We start from the raw sequence: 18,335 nt of genomic DNA, 5'->3' as shown, positions 1-18,335 counted from the left end.
GAATAAAAATGTTCTAAAATTAGATGGTGGTGATGGTTGCACCGTCCTGAGACATACTAAAGAACACTGAATTTTACACCTCAAATAGGTGAATTATTTGGTTTGTGGATTATATCTCAATAAAACTATAAAATAAAAGCAAAAAATATTTACATAGACTGTTCTGCAACTGCTTCATCCCCTCCTTAATGTGCCATAGACAGCGTTCTGCATCAATAAGATATACAACTACACCATTACATGTGACTGTACAATGTCCCACTGTATGGATATACTGTAATGCTTTATTATTAGACAGGAACTTATTTCCAACTGCTGCACTAAACACCTATGCATGTACACGTCTTTGCATATCTGTCCCATTGTTTTCTTAGGAAACAAAGAATAGAATGAGGCCAAAGGGTCTGCACTCTATAAATTGACACATATTGCCTGCTTGTCCTCCAGAAAGGCCATACCAGTTAATATTCATCTCAAAGGAGGGGTGCCTGGGTGGCTCAGTTGGTTGGGCCTCCAACTTTGGCTCAGGTCATGATCTTGTGGTTCATGGGTTCAGGCCCTGCATCAGGCTCTGTGCTGACAGCTCAGGGCCTGGAGCCTGCTTCAGACTCTCTGTCTCCATCTGTCTTTCTGCCCCTTCCCAGCTTGTACTCTCTCTCTCAAAAAAAAAAAAAAAAATAATAAACATTAAAAAAACATTCATCACAAAGGAAAACAAGAAGAGTTTTTTCTCTATATTCCCACCAATACTGACCATCATCAAACTACTTAATCTCTGGCAATTACAGGTGACATCAGTTTTTAGATATGTATTTCTTTGATTATTGAATTGAATTGCATTTTTTTTGTTTTGTTTTGTTTTGTTTTGTTTTGTTTTGTTTTTTAGTAATCTCTACACCCTGTGTGGGGCTTGAACTCAAGACCCTGAGATCAACAGTCACAAGCTCTTCTGACAGAGCAGCCATGTGACTCTGAATAGCATTTTTTAATAGTTATATTGATTTGTGATATCTGTACTTCTGTCCTTTGTCCATTTTTGTCATTTTTTTTGAGTTTATTTATTTACTTTGAGAGAGAGAGGGAGAGAGAGACAGAGAGAGACAGAGAGACAGAGCGTGCAAGCTTGGGGAGGGGCAGAGAGAGAGAATCCAAAGCAGGGTCCACACTGCCTGACACAGAGCTCCATCTCATGACCACGAGATCATGACTTGGGCCCTAATTAGGAGCCAGACACTTAACTGACTGAACCAGCCAGGTACCCCCACTTTTTTTCATCATCTTTATTAATTTTTCTGACGTATGCTACAAATTGTTCTTACCAAGTTGTTTTTTAACTTTGCTTATGGCATCCTTCTCCTTACACATTCTAATAATTTATATAAATTTATTATTCTTTTTCTTTATGGTATCTGGCCTTAATGCCTAGCCTTTTACTATCCCAGTATAATAAAATAATGCCCTATATTTTCTAGTTCCTTTTATGTCTCATTTGAACAATCCATTCATTCCCTACTGATCTGTAGTCCTATGGCATTCTTGAATTCTTTAAGTGTGGCCTATGAAATCTGTTTATAAGATGACTTACCTAATTGTTGAGCCCATTTTATGACTGTACCAGTGTCTCCTGCATTGCTTTCAGCTAAGCATACAACTTCTTGCCCAATCTTCCACCCAATTAGTGGATAAAAGCCTTAGAAACAAAGAAACAGTATAAGTCAAATATAAATAGATAATTCATCCAGAGATGACTACAGTAGAACAATTTGATTTTCTTAAAAAATAGCAAAGTGGCAGGGTGCCTGGGTGGCTCAGTTGGTTAAGCATCTGACTTCGGCTCAGGTCATGATCTCGCAGTCTGTGAGTTCGAGCCCTGCATCGGGCTCTGTGCTGACAGCTCAGAGCCTGAGGCCTGTTTCAGATTCTGTGTCTCCCTCTCTCTCTGACCCTCCCCCGTTCATGCTCTGTCTCTCCCTGTCTCAAAAATAAATAAACATTTAAAAAAATAAAAAAAAAAAATAGCAACGTGGCTCTTAAGTCAGTGGTCTCACAAATTTCTAACCTCTTAGCCTTAGTTTCCTCAATTGTAAAATGGTCTACCTCAGAGAGCTACTGTGAGAATAAACTGAGTTAATGCATAAAAAGAATTTAGTGCAGTGCCTGATATGTAAAATGAACACTAAACATTAGCTTTTATTATCCATAGGCATGTCTATGTCTCTAGAAACAGAGGAATAGAACCAACTACACTATCTCATTTATTTGTGGAGGTTCCTAAGTAGAAACAACCCGTTGCAATCAAAGATCAGATTTTCTAGCTTCCATTTCCCTAGTTAGGGGAAAAGGAAGAGCTTGAGGGGGGATGGAAGGTAAGAAAAAAAAAAAAAAAATATATATATATATATATATATATATATATATTTTTTTTTTTAAGAGAAACCAAGCTTCTTTATTTTTTTTAATGTTTACTTTTGAGAGAGAGAGAGAGAGGAGAGAGAGAGAGAAAGCGCGAGCACGAGTGGGGGAGGGGCAGAGAGAGAGGGAGTCACAGAATCTGAAGCAGGCTCCAGGCTCTGAGCTGTCAGCATAGAACCCAACGCGAGGCTCTAACTCACAGACTGTGAGATCATGACCTGGGCCAAAGCTGGAAGCTTAACCTACTGAGCCACCCAGGCACCCTAAGAAAAACATTTTAAAATCTACCTCTTAGTAACCACAGTAGGAGACCATAGCCCAGATTAAGAGCCCACAGGCCTCTTAGGGTGTTCTTCCACAATCTAAATTTCTTGGTTTATACATCCTAGGATGTCTTCCATCGGGGAGATCAATTTCTTGGCAATTGCCATTACATATGCATGGAACACTAGTTGAGAATTACCACACAAAAAATTTTTTTTTTCACAAAAAGAATTGCTAACACATAAAAAGAAAATTTAGAGGCCTAGAAAGATGTTTTAAACACATATAACAAATTAGGCAAATATTTGGAAAACTGACCAAAATACCCTAATCCTGAGTTTTTCTATAATAACATCTTTCTCGTTTTTTATGCTTTTAAGGAAAGAAGGGAAATAGAAATTAACTAAGAATAATAACAAAAAATATATTACAGAGTGTCCTTAATATAAACTGGGAAAACAGTATCAGAAAAGTTAAATATGAAAATAAATTATATTTTTCAATAAAAAAGATAAATTCTAACTACCTCCAACAGTATGTTGCACGCTATTTCCAGTATTAATATCCAAAAATGTCCCAGTTCCCATGGTAAGTTTCACGTCTCCAGTCTGGAAGCAGCATTCTCCAAACATGGCTGATTGCTGATCGGCGACCTACCAAAAATGTTCAAATGTAAGATGGCTGGTCCTTAGCAGTGGCCTATTTCACTGTATCCCACTGTCTCCTATACTGTATTCTCATACTTCAAAATTTTGTTTTCTTTTTTCCTTTTCTTAAAAAAAAAAAAAATCCCTGGAAAGAACAAAGAGCAACAATAAGATAGAAGTCTCTCTAGGGAATGTGCCTCGGGAATTTTTAGTGGGCAATCTACTTTATGATTTTTAAGTGTCACAGGAATAATCTTAGAAATAAAGGTCAGAATAAAAATTGTGCAGAAAAAACAATGAAGATTTTTTAACTTAAAAGCAGTTTCATTCATTGGTCAAATAACTGACCTCACAAATTTCTCTTTTAATGAGTGATAGGTGTATGCTTAATCTAAATACATGTAGGTCGAAACCACACATTCCCAACCATACATTTTTGTTAGAAGAAAAAATATAACATCTTGTGAAAAAAATTAAATGTACATATACATTGTTAAGTAACAAAAATTCAATGGGGTAAATTTTAAAGATCTAATTGGCTTTATTAATTAATGCATGAATTGGGCAGCACCCTATCTAGCAGAGGTGAGCTCCAAAGGGCTAAAGAAAAGGATAGTTTTTAGAAGTAGAGAAAGAGCGGAGAAAAAAGGAAACTATTGGCAAAGAATCCATTGTTTTAGGCAAGGTCACCTTCCTAAGGGGAACAGAGGAGTCTATCGTTAAACTTCCTAGTGCTGACCAGGAAATTCCCATGTTGACTGGTTAAGGGTTATATTTCTGGGGGGTTGAAACTATAGATAGATTAGGTGTTAAGTCTTGGTTAACTGGCTTGGGACCACCATTTGACGCCTGTGGTTTTCTTTTTAACAGTTTCCTCCCCTTTGAACAGACTCTCAGCTTAACTGAGAGATGTGATCAAAATTTAAAGCATTAGCAACATTCTCTGCCATCGGCTCCAGAGCTGATCAGTTGTTACTGGTCCTTTGCGTGGCACTCACAAGTCATGATGGTTTTTTTTGCTTAATCTCTGTGACATTCACAGGTTACAACTTCAGGTTCACAATTTCTAAGTCAATTGTCCTTTTCATTCCTTTTCTGACATTCCAGTCTTAGGGAGATCATTTGCTTGGTGGTTAGCAGTTAACATGCATTTAAAGCTTTTGAGAGAATACAATGTACCAGGGGGATTATTACGATAACTACAAGTAGGATAATTCCCAGTGTTTCGAGAGCACTTCAGAGCCATAGTCCCCAAGACTCAAAACAATTAAAATCAAAGAAAGACCCTGCTGAAGAAGTTATTCTTTTAAACCAAGCAGCTTGCTCAGTGATCTTATGTAATTAAATTTCAATTTCCCCAGAAGGGTTAATCCAGATATAGCAGGTGGTGTTGGCCACAGCAGAGGTACCTCCTTGTTCAGCTAAAAGATATTCAGGGGCTGTCCTACTATTAAGAACAACTTTGGCCAAAGAGTCTAAGGATCTTTGTTGGACAGCAGTTGCTTTAGCAGCAGATTTTGCAATAATTTCAAGAATTGAGAAGTTCCTGATCATAGGTTTATTTACGCTTATCCCTAATAAGGGACGTAGGGACCTACCAAGAGGAATGAATCCTGAATCATAAAAGCCTCCCAGCAGATCCTTTCTAGCTGAACAATGAAACTTCTGGGGAGTTGTCCAAAGAAATGTCTTATTTTGCTTGTGAAAAGTTAGGGGGTCAGTTAGACTTTCTCATGGCCTGAAATAAAAGGTTGTTCTAAATTCCAAAGGTTTACCCCCTTAACAATGGCCTGGGGAGAAACAGATGAGGGCATTTTCTTTCCAGGTCAATGTTACAGTAAAAGAAAGGAGAAGGAGAAAGGGTTTCATGTTTAAAGTTTAAAGTCTTGATCCATAGTCTTGGGCAGAAGCAGGATGCCTTGATGTAAGCAATTTCTCTTCCTCATCAATTTGATTTGGAGGTTTCCAGTGTCTGTACAGGGCCTGGTTGCAGGTGGAGCCTTCACAAGCTGAGAGAGATGTACTCAAGGCTCCATCCCTTCTGGTTTTGCAGCAGTATCAGTGATCAGGAGCCCTTGGTAAGATTCCTCTTCAAATGGTGCCTGAGAGCTACCTTCCTCTGATAATGTTTCCCGAATACCTAAATCTCCAGGCTCTACATTGTGACCAACAGGATCATTTGAATTGGAATCTGAGAAGGTTTCTTTAACTTGTTGATGATAGGCTTGAGCATAAGATATTAGAGGTTCACAGTAGTTGGTCTTAATAGCATGAGACAACAAAGGATCAGCAGATACTTGTATACTGATAGAATTTCAATAAGTTTTGCGAGGTTTTCGTTAAGGCTCATAGGATTTGCCCTGTGAAATGGGTGCCTCGATTGCTGGAGATTGTGGAAGGTATGCCCCAAATGGGAAAACGTTTTCTAACAGTTTCTTTGCTACTGTGAGGGCATCACAGCTTTGCAGCAGGGAAAGGCTTCAACCCATCCATAAAACATACAAACAATAACAAGAATATACTGATAACCCATAGTAAATGGCAGTTGAATGAAGTCCAGTTGCAGGTGTTAAAAGGGGCCAGAGCGGGGAGGTCTGAGGCTCTGGGAACAAAATCAGTTTTTCCAGGAGGACCTGACAAATCAGAAATTCCTGGTAAATTGTTTTTGCAATATTATAGAAGTCTCCCTCCCAATGTCTATTCATAATTTGGGTCATTTTAAATGCCCTATGGTGCATGAAGGAATATACAAATTGAAAAATAGTGTTTGCCAGGGAGCTGGGAAGAACTAAGCAGTCATCTTGGTTTTCCGATAGCCCCAACTACTCATTTAATTGGCAATGTTTACCCATCTTAATTTCTCTGACTCAGCACCAGGCTGTTGCCATGTTATAGGACATTAGCATGGCAAAAATCTAGCAATGAGAGGACTTTTTTTTTTCAGAAGCAGAAAGGACTTTATGCACATGTGCCAAAATCTTACAACATAAAGAAGGCTTAGTATTACTTCTTTTTTAAAAATTTATTTACTTAAATTCAAGTTAGTTAACATACAGTGTAATAATGATTTCAGGAGTAGAATTTAGCGATTCATCACTTACATATAACATCCAGTGCTCTACCCAACAAGCGCCCTCCTCAATGCCCATCACCCATTTAGCCCATTCCCCACCCCACACCTCTCTAGCAACCATTTGTTCTCTGTATTTAAGAGGCTCTTAAGGTTTGCCTCTCTGTTTTTATCTTATTTTTCCCTCCTCTCACCTATGTTTATCCATTTTGTTTCTTAAATTCCACATATGAGTGAAATCATATATTTGTCTTTCTCTGACTGATTTATTTTGCTTAGCGTTAACACTCTCCAGTTCTATCCACATTGTTGCAAATGGCAAGATCTCATTCTTTTTGATTGCTGAGTAATATTCCATTGTATATATATACCACATTGTTATTCATTCATCAGTCTATGGACATTTGGGCTCTTTCCATATTATGGCTATTGTTGATAGTGCTGCTATAAACATTGGGGTGCATGTGCCCCTTCAAATCAGCATTTTTTTAGCCTTTGGATAAACACCTAGAAGTACAATTGCTGGGTCATAGGGTAGTTCTATTTTTAATTTTTTGAGGAACCTCCATACTCCAGCGTGGCTGCACCTGTTTGCATTCCCACCAGCAGTGCAAAGGGGTTCCTCTCTCTCCATATCTCTCCAACATCTGTTGTTGCCTGAGCTATTAATGTTAGCCATTCTGACAAGTATGGTTTTGATTTGCAATTGCCTAGTGATGAGTAATGTTGAGCATCTTTTCATGTGTCTGTTAGCCATCTGGATGTCTTCTTTGGAAAAGTGTCTATTCATGTCTTCTGCCCATTTCTTCACTGGATTATTTGTTTTTTTGGGTATTGAGTTTGATAAATTCTTTATAGATTTTGGATATTAACCTTTATTTGACATGTCACTTGCAAATATATTCTCCCATTCCATCCAATGCCTTTTAGTTTTGTTGACTGTTTCCCTTGCTGTGCAAAAGATTGTTTCCTTTGCTGTGCAGGGGATCTCATACCCCTCGCTGTTCAGGCAGCCCCCACAGAATAGTGAGGGCAGTCAGTTCACCCCACTCCAGCTCCACAACTCTCCTACATTTTTTCTTTGGCATGCAGCTGGGATTCGAAACCCTAAGTCTTTTTTCAACGTTTATTTTTTATTTTTGGGACAGAGAGAGACAGAGCATGAACGGGGGAGGGGCAGAGAGAGAGGGAGACACAGAATCGGAAACAGGCTCCAGGCTCTGAGCCATCAGCCCAGAGCCTGACGCGGGGCTCGAACTCACGGACCGCGAGATCGTGACCTGGCTGAAGTCGGACGCTTAACCGACTGCACCACCCAGGCGCCCCTCGAAACCCTAAGTCTTAAAGGACCACGTGGATCCTCTCCCTTCCTCTGGAGTACAGCTAATGAAATTTTGGCTGGCACCTACAGGGTCTTTTGTCCTTGGGGAAGCAATAAACCCTCTTCCAAAGCCTTCCAGGAAGGGAATGTTCTCTCCCAGTGAACCCTGGAGATCCCTATACCACCCTATGCATTCCATGGCCAGCTTCCTCCTCTCCAGAGGCATAAGCCACAGCTCTGGTCCAGAGAAAGTTGTACACTTCCAAAACCTCAGAATTTGAGCTCCAAACATTGTTTGCAAAACACATCTGGGACCCTTAGTATTTCTCACTCCCCAGTCCATGGTCCAGAGAGGTTTTCCCTCTTGTGTCAACTCTCAACCTCTCTCTCTTACCCTCCCTTGTCTCTCTCCACAGAAAGGGTTCCCTCCCCTCAGCAACACCACCATTTTTCTCTCCCCCAGTTCACTTCCATGTACCTCACACTTGCCAAGCTGTCTCCCTCTACCTGTAGGGATTCTTCTGTCACTCAGTGGATAGATTTCCTGGATGTTCCAAGTGATCAATACAGCTGTGTTTGAGGGACAAGGAAAATCCCAGTCCCCCTACTTCTCCACCATCTTCAGTGCCACAACCTCTTAATGAATCTTTTCTTGCCCACTATTACACTGCATCTGGTGATCATTTTGAAATGTAAATTCATTCATGCCCTCCCCCTCACACAGAGTCACTTAAGCCTCTAGTGGTTTCCCAATCATTTAGAATAGCATTTCCAATGCTTACCAGAGAATAGAAAGTCCTGCATTATCCACTATGCTATGCATAGCTTTCTTTAATTTCATCTTCTAACACATTCCTCACGGTCATGAAACTCTGGGTGCTCTGACCCCTACCATCCCCTGATCTTTCTAAAACATTTACTCCCTCTTTGGCATCCACCATTCTCATTGCCTGGTACACTCCTCCCATATGTATCTATGTGATTGCTCATCACTTCTTTTGGATCTCTGCTCAGAAGTCACTCAGAGAGGCCTTCCTTGATTCTCATATTTGACAATGCTTCCCATGTCATTTAACATATCAAATAAACTTAAATAGTTTAGCAAATTCTTTGGAATGTTCCAGGCCAAAAAGACTTAAGCCAATCCAAAGTCCAAACAAACAGGGGCGCCTGGGCGGCTTAGTCAGTTAAGTAGCCACCTTTGGCTGAGGTCATGATCTCACGGTTCGTGGGCTTGAGCCCAGCATCAGGCTCTGTGCTGACAGCTTGGAGCCTGAAGCCTGCTTAGATTCTGTGTCTCCCTCTCACTCTTCCCCTTCCCTGCTCATTGTCTGTCTCTCAAAAATGAATAAATATTAAAAAAAATTTTTTTAAGTGCAAACTTTGTCTTTTTAAAACAGAAAACCAAACTCTAACTTTGTACCAGCTTAGTTTTGATATTAAAATCAACTCATTCCAATGTGAGTCCTGACCACATATACAATTCCTTTCCAGAGATTCCTTTTTCACAAACTTTCTACAACTATTTTTTCCTAAAAAAAAAAAAAAAAAAAAAAAAAAAAAAAAAAAAAATCTCAATTCCTTACACCTTTTTTTTTAATCAAAAACATATATTTTACTTCCCTTGCATATGGAGATGTTTCCCTTATTATTTCTAGTAGTGTTAAACAATTGGGAACTGTCTGTTATACCAGCATTCTTTAGATTGGCAAATTTATAAATACATTTTATAATTTTTAGAAGCATATGCCTTTTAAATTTTCCAATGTAGCACTAATGATGTGGGGAACAAAGACAAAAGAAAAAAAAATAATTTCCTTACAACTTCGAGCCCATTGACAAGTCCTTGAGACAGGAAGTAACCTTCCCCTAGGTACTGAGCGGCCTCAATGATAACACTTTGCTAAGGGCAAAAGGCAATTTTAGCTTAACATTATCCTGACCTCCAGGATGTTAAGTCTCCTTTAACATATAAAAATTCTTTTAGAAACCTCCTTTATCTCTACGCCCCAGGATATAGGTTAGCAATCATCCTCCAAGCATATGGCTCACTGATACACATCTAAAGGGTCTCATGACTAAGGTTTTACTAGACAGTACTTTTAAATGACCTTTTCCTAACAACAGCTAGCCCTTAAAGGTCCTGGAAACCTTGTTTCCAAAGTTCCTTAGAGACTCATGCTATCCCTAAACCCCTCCCAAGAATGTATATAATCAGTCACCCGTCACTATACCATACAGCTCTTTCCTATAGGTCCTGTCCCCATGCTTTAATAAAACCACCTTTTTGCACTGAAGACGTCTCGAGAATTCTTTCTTGGACTTGGCTTTGAACCCCAGCATTTCCACATCATTAAAACATCCAATTATATTTTAGTTTTTCTGTAATAAGAAGCCACAAGTAGATAAATCTATGTTCAATAATTAATGTTTTAGTATTTCATGTTATTTACGAATGATCTAGATATTTAATGAATTTAACTTAACTCATTACTTAACCTAACTCAGCAAAACCTTAAGATGTTGGGTTACCAAAAAGATTTAGGAAACTATTTAAAAGTTTACCTAAATTTTTGGGGCGCCTGGGTGGTTAAGTCGGTTGAGTGTCTGACTTCAGCTCAGGTCATGATCTCACAGTTTGTGAGTTTAAGCCCCACATTGGGCTCTGTGCTGACAGCTCAGGGCCTGGAGCTGGCTTCGGAGTCAGTGTCTCCCTCTCTCTCCCCCCCTTCCCCACTTGCACTCTCTCTCTCTCTCTCTCAAAAATAAAAATAAAACATTTTTTAAAATTGGGGTAATTTTGGGACTGGTGAAGAAATAGGTAAACTTTGGATTGCCTCTAGAGCTACATTTTTAGTTTTGTAAAGATTGTAAGATAAGGACAGTTGCTTTCAATTCCTCTAAAAATTGGGTTGTAACTTAAATGACATAGGTTGATCCACCTATCCAACTATATTATTCTCGGTTTGCTTCATTTTCTTCTAGGGACATACTTTGAATTTTCAACATTTCTGGTGGTATTGAATAAACCCCCATGGGTGTAAAAAGGGTCCCCAAAGAGGTGCAAAGGATACTACCTTCCCTAGATCTAAAGTCACTCTCAATGACAGTCAAAATAAAGAACACTGCTGACAGTGTAGAACCTGCTTGAGACTCTCCCTCCCTCTCTCTCTGCCCCTCCCCATGTGCTACGCTCACACTTGTACATTCTCTCTCACAAAATAAATAAATACACTTTAAAAAAGAACTTTCATAGGGGTGCCTGGGTGGCTCAGTTGGTTAAGTGTCAGACTTCAGCTCAGGTCATGATCTCACAGTCCCTGAGTTCGAGCCCCGCGTCGGGCTCTGTGCTCACAGCTCAGAGCCTGGAGCTTGCTTTGGATTCTGGGTCTCCCTCTCTCTCTGCCCCTCCCCTGCTCATGCTCTGTCTCTCTCTGTCTCAAAAATAAATAAAAACATTTTAAAAAAATTAAAAATGAACTTTCACCCTTTGCTGGCTCCTGCCAGTTTTTCCAGGAACCCCTCTGCAGGCTCTGATATCTACCAGAGTTTCCTCTTGACTGTTTCATGGAGTAATGTAGCAGTGTTATCAGAAAATCTCTCAGTTTCAACAACTCTAAGAGAGGCCTATTTGGGTGTCCTCCTTTGAAGGTAAATACAGGGGTGTCTATAAGGCCATTAATGTGGAAGAGTTTTGTTTATCATTGTGCAGTCTTTTCAGAGTGGAAAAACAATTCAGGCTGAGGATGAGTGGAATGAGTATTCCAAGGAGGAAAGAGCGGAGCAGTAGGAGTTACATCAGTCTTTTGTTTGGGATACTTCTTCTATCTTTAATTTTTCATTAGCCTTTTGCAATGAATCTTTTAATGAAACAACTTGGGAATTTTGAAACCTTTTGGAGGCTTCTGCTTGCCAATTAAAACAGGTATCTCATTCTGTTTAATTTGGGAATCCTTGCTTCCAAGTGCATTTCTTTTTTTTTTTTTTCTTTTCAATGTTTATTTATTTTTAAGAGAGAGAGAGAGAGAGAGGGAGGGAGAGAGAGAGCATGAGTAGGGGAGGGGCAGAGAGAGAGGGAGACACAGAATCCGAAGCAGGCTCTAGGCTCTGAGCTATCAGCACAGAGCCCGATGCAGGGCTTGAACTCAGGGACTGTGAGATCATGACCTGAGCTGAAGCTGGACACTTAATCGACTGAGCCACCCAGGAGCACGCCAAGTGCATTTCTTAAATGATATTATCTAATTGGAATGTTCTCATAACAGCCATTGTATTTCTAGGTTGTAATTCCCTCGAAGGCTGGCAGCAGTTTGGTAGGATTCTAGGTGCAAATGGAGTTAACCCATATTTCTGTCCAGCCATACGTAGCTGCAAATGGGGTGTAACTCATATTTCCGTCTGGCCTTATTTTGGAACCCCCAACCTGATGGTTACCCAGCCAAGTTCCTCAGGACACAAAACAAGCTTAGGAAGATTGTGCCATTTTTGCAAGACACCTGCAACTGCCAGGACTATAGTCCTTAGACATAAAGTAAGCCGGGTGTGCCAGAAGGTGGCATGCTTGACTATTTAGAATTTAAAGATCCCATTAGCAAGCCTTTGGGTTTCCGGAGCTGAACTAATCCTTAAAAGGGACTTCAGGTTGGGGCTGTTGGGTTGGGGATCATGCATATTTTACAGTGTACCTTACTATATAGAAGTTTTCTTGAGGTTGGTGGGTAAACTTGTGTCAATCTAACCTACTCTGTGATCAACTTCTTCTATTTTCTTGAGGTGGTGAGAGCTCTAACACCCTTTAAATGCTCAACCTGCACCAACCAGTTTTTGCAGTTTTTTGGCATCTTGAGATCTCTGACAGCAATAGCTTTTATCTACACAAAACAAGACAAACATGCGCACCTTAATGTATCAGCAACAACCAAGAGATGTTACTGTGTCCTGGCCAAAAGAAGGCCCTGTGCTCACCACCACCAAGTCTTGCTGGGTGGGAACCTTGCGGGGGTTTTCCAGCAATTCCAGGGAAATTGTGGTCTGAAAGGCTAGGGATTTGGCTCTGGGCAGACCCTTTTGTCAGCTCAGTTGGGCTCCAGGCAAAACCGCCAGCCCTGGGCATAACCTTCTGGCAGCTCAAGCTAACCCACCCTGTAAAGGAAAGCCAATTAGACTGAGGGAGCTTGAATGCACAAAGAGCAGAGCTCAGAACCAAGAGGGAACTTACCCACAGCCCTCAGAAATAGCGAGAAAGACACTGAATTCAAAGGGTATGCGGGATACTATGCCTGCTTCTCTTTGTCCCTGAATGCTGCTGGAAATTCGCTTTGGATCTTGTTGCTGCCTGCCACCCAATCTGTTTAATAACAAAAACTTTAACCGAGTAAATTTTAAGTTCTAATTGGCTTTATTAGTCAATTCATGAATCAGGCAGCATCCCATCTAGCAAGCAGGGGGTGGGGTGGGGGTGGGGGTGGCTCCAAAAAGCTACAGCAAAAGAAAGATTTTTTTTTTTTAGTGTTTATTTACTTTTGAGAAAGAGAGAGACAGAACGTGAGCAGGGGAGGGGTAGAGAAAGATGGAGACAGAATCTGAAGCAGGTTCCAGGCTCCAAGCTGTCAGCACAGAGCCCAACGCGGGGCTCAAACTAAAAAAACCACGAGATCATGACCTGAGCTATAGTTGGACACTTAGCCAACTGAGCCACCCAGGTGCCCCAGAAAAAGAAAGATTTTTAAAGGTAGAGAGGGAGTGTAAAAAAGGAAATTATTAGCAAAAAAAAAAAAAAAAAAAAATCCATTGTTTTAGGCAAAATTGCCATACTATGGGAAATTTGCCTATCAGTAAATTTCCTAGTGCTAATGGAAAATTCCCATGTTGACTGGCTAAGGGTTACATTTCTGGGGTTTGAAACTATTAGGCCATGTATTATTAAGTCTTGGTTTACTAATTGGGCCACCATTTAGGGCCTTTGGTTTTCTTTCCTTTCTTTCTTTTTTTTTTAAATTTTATTTATTTTTAAGGCAGAGAGAGACAGAGCATGAGTGGGGATGGGGTAGAGAAAAAGAGGGAGACACAGAATTGGAAGCAGGTTCCAGGCTCTGAGCTGTGAGCACAGAGCCCGACACAGGGCTCGAACTCACAAACTGTGAGATCATGACCTGAGCCGAAGTCGGATGCTTAACCAATTGAGCCACCCAGGCGCCCCATCTTTCTTTCTTTTTTTTTTTTTTTTAAAGATTTTACTTTAATTTTATTTATTTATTTATTTATTTACTTATTTACTTACTTAAGAGAGAGAGAGAGAGAGAGAGTGAGTGAGTGTCAGGGAGGGAGAGAGAGAATTTAAAGCAGGATATAGGCCCAGGCAGAGCCTGATGTGGGGCTTTATCTCAGGACCAGGAGATCATGACCCTCAGGTCATGATCAGTTGGCTTAACCAACTGAGCCACTTAGGTGCCCTAAGATTTTATTTTTAAGGAATCTCTACACCCAATGTGGGGCTCAAACTTCCAGCCCAGAGATCCAGAATCTCATGCTCCACTCACTAAGCCAGTCAGGCACCCATCTTTTTAACAACATACAGCAATATTATAAGGACTAAAACTCCATCTGAAGAATACTTTGTCACTAACCTTCAATTCTTCCAGCCATACCTTAATCTAAACCTGTGTCCACCATTAGGTTGAATAAGTCTAATCCTCTCTAAGTGACCAGGAATTTGTAACTTAGGAATTAAATTCCCCTTCCCTTACCTGATTCCTCCATCTACTATAGCAACCATACATCTAGGGAAAGATGGTCTATACTTCCTACTTAAGCTATTATAGGAAATCAAAGTCAAGGTCAGAGTTTCAACACCCCCCCCCCCAACCAGCTGGTAAATCCTTGAGATTCTCTAAGTTCTAGCTCTTTCATCCAGACAGAAAGAGTACAGCCAAGAAAATCCTCAAAAACCTGAAACAGCTAATTTTTCTCTCTCCCACAGTTTCTTTACTGGTATACGCTGGCTAAGGGTTTCATACAACCTAAATACAACATTCTTCTTTAAATTGTCTTGTCACTGTTTGGTTACACTGTATCAAATACAACTAAGCATTGGCCCTATCCCTGTTTTTTGTCTCAGAGTATCCAATATAAACCACACGTTACTCAGAATACAACATTTTAAAAAAAATTAAGTTTTATAAAAAGCAATACATATAGAAGTAAAGAAAGATTATAAAGTGCTTTCACATAAGGCCCAGTGATCCCCTTTCCAGAATACAAAAAAATACTTCTGATTATATCCAGGGCACTTTAACTTAAAAAGAAAAAAAAAACAAAACACTTCAATATTATTCTGCAAGGACCTTCTATATCTCTTAAATCTAATCCCAACTATTCATATATATTAGTTTATACTCTACATGGAGAAACCCCCAAGTTTTCTACTTACCAAGGCCACTACTGGTATAGGCACACCAAATATCTCTTCATCCACTGATCCAAAATGGTGGCTTCAAATAAAATTAATTAAAAAGTCAGTTATAGCTCTAAAAATATTAATTCTAAAATTTGGCAAATTGATTTTCACATAGGCCAAAAAATTATATAATGGACACACAAGCATCTCAAACAAATAATAAAATGCTTTCCCTACTAAAGCAAAATTTTGCTGGTTTCTGTATCCGATGTCCATTAATACCTCGTATCCCTCACGGGAGGCAGGAGAGACAGTGGTATTGAAAGCAGGGAGGTCAGGAGCCCACTCCAACACATCTGAGTATAAAAATATATCATCAGATTCCAAGCTAAATGATACAACAATTAGTGATTGAAAAGGAAGGGAAAAAAACCCTTACCTTAAAAGGGTCAAATAGCCCAGTTGCACTGGCATTTGAAAAATCCGTGGCAAATTCAGCACCTAAATTTACATTGAAAATAATATATTATCTCTATGTTGATGGTGTCAATCAACAACTATCCCTAGTTTATAAATTAGACCTTTGGCCTCAAAATCATTCCAAAATGTCTATTTCCAGTACAAGGTCTCCAAAGGAATTTCCCACTTAATCTTTTTGAACTTTTAGAGTTTACAAAAGTACTTTCAAATACATTGTCACATCATGATCCCCAGCTTCAGGATGAGGAAAGGGGTTCAAAGATGCAACGCGATTGCCTAGAGTGACCCAGCTGCAAAGTGGCACATCTGGTATTGAACTTATCTTACCACTTTTGAAATTAAGACTGTTCCTCCACCTTCTATTTGAGGGTTCATTGCAATTTATTATTTATTATTTTTTTTTTTTAATTTTTTTTTTCAACGTTTATTTATTTTTGGGACAGAGAGAGACACAGCATGAACGGGGGAGGGGCAGAGAGAGAGGGAGACACAGAATCGGAAACAGGCTCCAGGCTCTGAGCCATCAGCCCAGAGCCCGACGCGGGGCTCGAACTCACGGACCGCGAGATCGTGACCTGGCTGAAGTCGGACGCTTAACCGACTGCGCCACCCAGGCGCCCCTAGGGTTCATTGCAATTTAAATATCACCCTCCTTGGGGTGCCCCGGTGGCTCAGTCATTTGAGCATCCGACTTTGGCTCAGGTCATGATCTTGTGGTTTATGAGTTTGAGCCCCACATCAGGCTGGCTGCTGTCAGCATGGAACCTGCTTCTGATCCTCTGTCCCCCTCTCTCTCTGCATCTCCCCTGCTTGTGCTCTCTCTCTCTCTCAAAAATAAATAAAACATTAAAAAAATAAAAAATAAAAATCACCCTCTTACAAATTCAAAATTAAGGTAGCTTTACTATTGCATGGAGTTACTGGGGTACCAAAAAGCAGTATATTTGGGATACAGGAAGGAAAAAAGTAACATCTATTTTTTTTTAGGTGAATCATTTCTGTCATTTCTAGCAGTCAAATTTCAGTTACTTGTTGTGAGGGAGGAGTGGAATCCTTGGGTGGCTCAGTTGGTAAAGCATCTGACTCTTGATTTCAGCTCAGGTCATGATCTCATTGTTTCTGAGTTTGAGCCTCACATCAGGCTCTGCAATGACAGTTCGGAGCTTGCTTGGGATTCTCTCTCTCCTTCTCTCTCTCTGCCCCTCCCCCGCTTGCTCACCCACAATAAACAAACATTAAAAAAATTTCAAATCATGGGAATCTACTCTCGAAGCCAAAACTACACTGTATACACTGTATGTTAGCTAACTTGGCAATAAATTATTAAAAAAAAGTAAATAAGTAAAAAAAAATTTCAGTCACTTGAGACAGATCTATCAGATCATCTTTACCTTTTGTGAGCTTGTGTAACAACCAGGTATCAATAGTCCCAAAGCAGCAATTATCTTCTTCAACTGCCTTTTGCACCTTGAAAACACAATGGCACAAAACTGACTCAAAACGGTTAAATTATTGGGGCGCCTGGGTGGCTCGGTCGGTTAAGCGTCCGACTTCGGCTCAGGTCATGATCTCGCTGTCGGTGAGTTCGAGCCCCACGACGGGCTCTGTGCTGACAGCTCAGAGCCTGAAGCCTGTTTCAGATTCTGTGTCTCCCTCTCTCTCTGCCCCTCCCCCACTCATGCTCTGTGTCTCTCTCTCTGCAAAAAATAAATAAACATTAAAAAATTAAAAAAAAAAAAACGGTTAAATTATTAAGTACACAATTAAAGGCCAAAGAGTAAATGCAATATAATCCCCTTTTTTTTTTTAATAAGAATGGATATATACAGGGGTGCCTGGGTGGCTCAGTCAGTTGAGCATGTGATTCTTGGTTTCAGCTCAGATTCTGATCTCATGGTTTGTGAGATCAAGCCCTGCATTGGGATTCTCTCTCTTCCTCTGCCCCTCTCCCCTGCTCATGCTCTCTCTATAAAAATATAAAAAAAAGAAAAAAAAAAAGAAAACTTTTTAAAAAAAGGAATGAATATATACATAAAGAAACTATTTTTAAAATATGCACCAAACAGTTCTAAGCAATTACTATAAGGTATAAAAGGCTTTAATTTCACATGAAGCATGTACTTTTGTGATGAATAAACAAATAAATTTTGTTCATCACAAAAGTATATATATATATATATATATATATATATATATATATATATACACACATTTTTTTAGACATAAGAATATGTTTAACTATAAGAGGTCTAAAACAAGGGATGGTACACTATGACCACAGTTCAAATCCAACCCATTACCTAACTCTGTACAGCAAGTTAAGAATGGTTTTTAAATATTATAATTGTTTTTTGTTTTTAAAGAATACTTTGTGACATATGGAAAGTACATGACATTCAAATTTCAGTGTCCACAGATAAAATTTTACTGGAACACAGCCATGCTCACCTGTTTATGTATCATCTATGGCTGTTTTCACACTACAATAGCAGAGTAGTTATGACAGAAACCTTATGGCCTTCAAAGTTTAAATTATCACTAACTGGCATGTTACAGAAAAAATCTGCTAACCCTTAGCGTAAAGCAAGCCACAGGAAACAAAAGTATCAAAAGCTCTTTAAAATAGCTAATAGAGGGCGCCTGGGTGGCGCAGTCAGTTAAGCGTCCGACTTCAGCCAGGTCACGATCTCGCGGTCCGTGAGTTCGAGCCCCGCGTCGGGCTCTGGGCTGATGGCTCAGAGCCTG

The 18,335-nt window shown here is 39.8% G+C and overlaps 1 protein-coding gene across 6 annotated transcripts in view; it reads right to left on the bottom strand.

The window, feature by feature from the left end:
• Window positions 1–18,335, bottom strand: part of GK5 (glycerol kinase 5) — a 79,715-nt gene that overhangs the window by 25,535 nt on the left and 35,845 nt on the right. For 5 of the 6 annotated variants that reach the window (XM_045503429.1, XM_045503428.1, XM_045503425.1 and 2 more), the window contains 6 exons: window positions 16,982–17,057; window positions 15,550–15,611; window positions 15,393–15,466; window positions 15,144–15,204; window positions 3,203–3,329; window positions 1,586–1,690 (listed from right to left, as the gene is read on the bottom strand). In XM_045503429.1, the coding sequence (XP_045359385.1) occupies window positions 1,586–1,690; window positions 3,203–3,329; window positions 15,144–15,204; window positions 15,393–15,466; window positions 15,550–15,611; window positions 16,982–17,057 (505 nt within the window). The remainder of the gene's footprint in view (window positions 1–1,585; window positions 1,691–3,202; window positions 3,330–15,143; window positions 15,205–15,392; window positions 15,467–15,549; window positions 15,612–16,981; window positions 17,058–18,335) is intronic. The other variant, XM_045503426.1, reaches the window with a different exon arrangement.

This window comes from Leopardus geoffroyi, chromosome C2, assembly GCF_018350155.1.
Source record: "Leopardus geoffroyi isolate Oge1 chromosome C2, O.geoffroyi_Oge1_pat1.0, whole genome shotgun sequence".
In the NCBI taxonomy this organism is placed as follows: domain Eukaryota; kingdom Metazoa; phylum Chordata; class Mammalia; order Carnivora; family Felidae; genus Leopardus; species Leopardus geoffroyi.
The sequence above is the reverse complement of the archived record's forward strand: the minus strand, read 5'-3'. Positions and strand labels throughout refer to the sequence as shown.